The following is a 3,050-nucleotide window of genomic DNA, read 5'->3' on the forward strand; positions in this document are numbered from 1 at the left end:
TTTAATTCTTTTTTTTCTTTTATGATGCTTTTATTTTTATATATATATATAAAAAAAATGTGTGTGTATGTGTATATGTATATGTGTGTATGTATATGTGTGTATGTGCGTATGTGTGTGTATATCTATATATAAATATAAATATAAAAATAATGTGTGTATATGTATATATATGTATATGTCAGCACCTAAAATGAAAATACAGATCTTGACATTTAAAAGCATGACAAAAGCTGTGGCAGCTATGATTTTTTTGGCTCTGTAGTTGTGATGTTCCTCATTTATGTTATCATCATATAAAATTTACCAAATTTACCAAAAAAGGGGCACCTGGTCATGCCTAGAAGTTAGAACCGCACAGTGCTGGGCACACAGGATAAAAGCAGTTCCCTCCCCAGAAAGTAGAAAGTCTGAAGTAAATATTTCAGTTTCCTGTTGGCCACTTCACCCTTGTGCTGTGTTGTGTCTATTGAAGCCTGTGGTACTCTTAGTTTAGAGTCATCCTGGCTCTGGCTCTGCCTTAGCTTGCAATGTTCAGCAAGTCCACTTGACAAGCAACATCCCCCGCAGAGATAACAAACCCACGTGAATTGTTAGTAATATTATACAGGGGCAGCTTTGCAGCATGGCTACCAGCTTATCGAATGCTAGGCCATGGACAACGAAGGTCTGGATGTGGTGGAGAAGCATACAAGGTGACCCCCCACTGTTGTCTGGTCCCCAAGGGGATAACAGCTTACGACTGCTACCAACTAAATGGAATGATCCTGTACTTCTATCTGTGCTGTGTTGATGAAGGTCCTAGGCTGAAACCTCCTCAGGAAGGTCACTACCACTATAAGGGAGGGGGCTTCGATGCTGGGAATGCCCCCCTCCACAGTCAATAGCAAAGACCAAGCTTGATGATCTGTAAGGTACCTTCCAGCCCCTAACAGCTACGAACCTATAAGCCATCTCAGTGCATCCCTCCAGCCTTTGGAGTTACAGAGCAAGAGAGAGACCAAAAGGGGGTGGAAGAGATGCAAAAGAGCTGATGAATTACAGGGAAGCAGGGTGGCAGATCCAGAAAGTGGAGACTGTGCAGAAGAAGCCTGTCATGCTAACAGTGGAGGCCAGATGAGAGGCTTGGCTTGGGTTTAAAAAAAAAAAAAAATTCCATAATTGAAACCAGACTGGCAACTTCCTTCCCCCACTGCAGTCAATCAATTAGGAAGCAATTTTGGAGTGCCTCGTGAATAGCCATCCCTTGATGAGTCTGTCATTAGCACTATTCACATCTGATTTGTTGGGGTATTAGCTGCTCGTGGCTACAGTCCAGGACAGCAAACAGACAATGCCTGCTTTCGGAAAACATATTACTTACAGTAAGTGTTTGCTCTGCAGTGCACAGTGCATGACAAGTGCAGCAGAGCGAACCTGTTTTGAGGAACTGGCTCCAAATTTCATCCTGGTGCTGCTTTATTTGCTGGGCAGCAGCTTGGCGAGCAGGCGATGATGAGGTTAGGTGTCCAGATGCCTCCCCTGAATCCCCATGAAGAGAGTGAATCTCTTGGTTGGTTTTTTCCCCACCCCACCTTTGCCTTTATGCATTCCTTTCGTCTTTAAAGGACCAGGAGATATTATGGCAACGAAGGGCCTTTTTGCATTTATATGGCGTATTTTTCAGTTGGTGTCTCAGCACCCATGCAGTATTCTGGCTCGTTCTCCTCTCCATCCCTCCATCTCTTTTGCTTTAAGACAGTAAGACCTGCGGTCCTGCTCCAAAGCCTAGTGAATTGGATTGCAGCCTTCGTATTGATTTTCAATGAGCTGTCACACCCGCCTCATGCATTACTGAAATATTTTGCTATTTCTGATTCTGATGCTCTCGGTCTCTTTCCAGAATATTTCCAATCTCAGCTCCTGTCGTTTTCCCCTAATCTGGATTACCACAACCCCGACATCCCCGAGTGGAGACAAGACATTGGCAGGGTCATCAAGGGAGCTCTTCTGCAGGTGAGCTGCCCTGCAGGTGAACACCTGGCTCCTGTTCTTCTTCCCAAGCAATGAAGCATCCATTGAAATGCAGGGTGTTTTGTAAAAGCCATTGTCAAAGGCGGGGAAAGAAAAGTAATTATGAAGCCATCATTTTGCAGTTGTCACCAACAGCTTGGCAATACCCAGAGCTATTGTAGAGCAGAATACGCTAGAGATTTTGTTCAAAATGTTTGAATCTTACCGCTATTAATGTTTCTATAGTGTTTTTCAACGTTAAATACTTCAAAGAATGTATTCTCTCCTTCCCCTCCCTCTCGCCATCCATCCTTCAATCCATCCCTATTTGCAAAGTGGATAACGAGATATTTTTTACGGGTTTTTTTGTCCCAAGCAGTTGAGTGGTGCTGCTGTATATGTTCAACAGCTGTCATGTTCCACTCGGTAGGAGCCTGATAGGTCATGAGAGAGAGGGAAATCTTTTGAACTGCCATCGGTACGAAGACTCTCAATGGAAAGGAGCACAGCTGCTGTTGAACAGCACGTAGCACCAGTCTTCAAAGGTTTAGGACAGAAAGTGAAGAATGTCTTAGCCTATTAAAACAGCAAGGGAAGCAAAGGATGCATCGAGTTAGAGACAGGAATGATCCTGCCTTAAGCACGACATCGGAGTAGATGACCGCTTGAGATATTCCCAGCCCCCTTTTTCTACGACTCCATGATCTAATGATTTTGTAATGAAGTGTCATTTGTATTTGACCAAGGCGTGTGAGTTAACGTTCCCAAAGTCTTGCCAAAAAGAACGAAAAAAGACAAGCGGTGGGGAATAATTCATTAATGGTGTCAAGCAGCCAGTGGCTTTGTTTTTGGTGTCTCATCAGAAGATAGATCAAAGCAAAAATTCGTGGCTTTAATGGACACAGAGCATGTAGTTTTGTTTCAAATTTATTTGCCACTGCTGCTGGTGGAAACAGAGGTGGGGATTTTTGTCTTTTTTTTTTTTTTTACAGGCAAAAGACATTTGTGTTTGACTTTTCTTCTCTGCAACAAAAGCATGTTGGTATTCACAGTTTGGG

At 43.2% G+C, this 3,050-nt stretch overlaps 1 protein-coding gene across 1 annotated transcript in view; it reads left to right on the forward strand.

Annotated features, from left to right (window-relative positions):
• Positions 1 to 3,050, forward strand: part of LOC109287189 (VPS10 domain-containing receptor SorCS3) — a 541,768-nt gene that overhangs the window by 501,778 nt on the left and 36,940 nt on the right. The window contains exon 24 of the mRNA XM_019502155.1: positions 1,883 to 1,995. Coding sequence (XP_019357700.1) covers positions 1,883 to 1,995 — 113 coding nt within the window. The remainder of the gene's footprint in view (positions 1 to 1,882; positions 1,996 to 3,050) is intronic.

The sequence above is a fragment of the Gavialis gangeticus genome, unplaced genomic scaffold (genome assembly GCF_001723915.1).
Source record: "Gavialis gangeticus isolate Ggan-Ray unplaced genomic scaffold, GavGan_comp1, whole genome shotgun sequence".
Classification (NCBI taxonomy): Eukaryota; Metazoa; Chordata; order Crocodylia; family Gavialidae; genus Gavialis; species Gavialis gangeticus.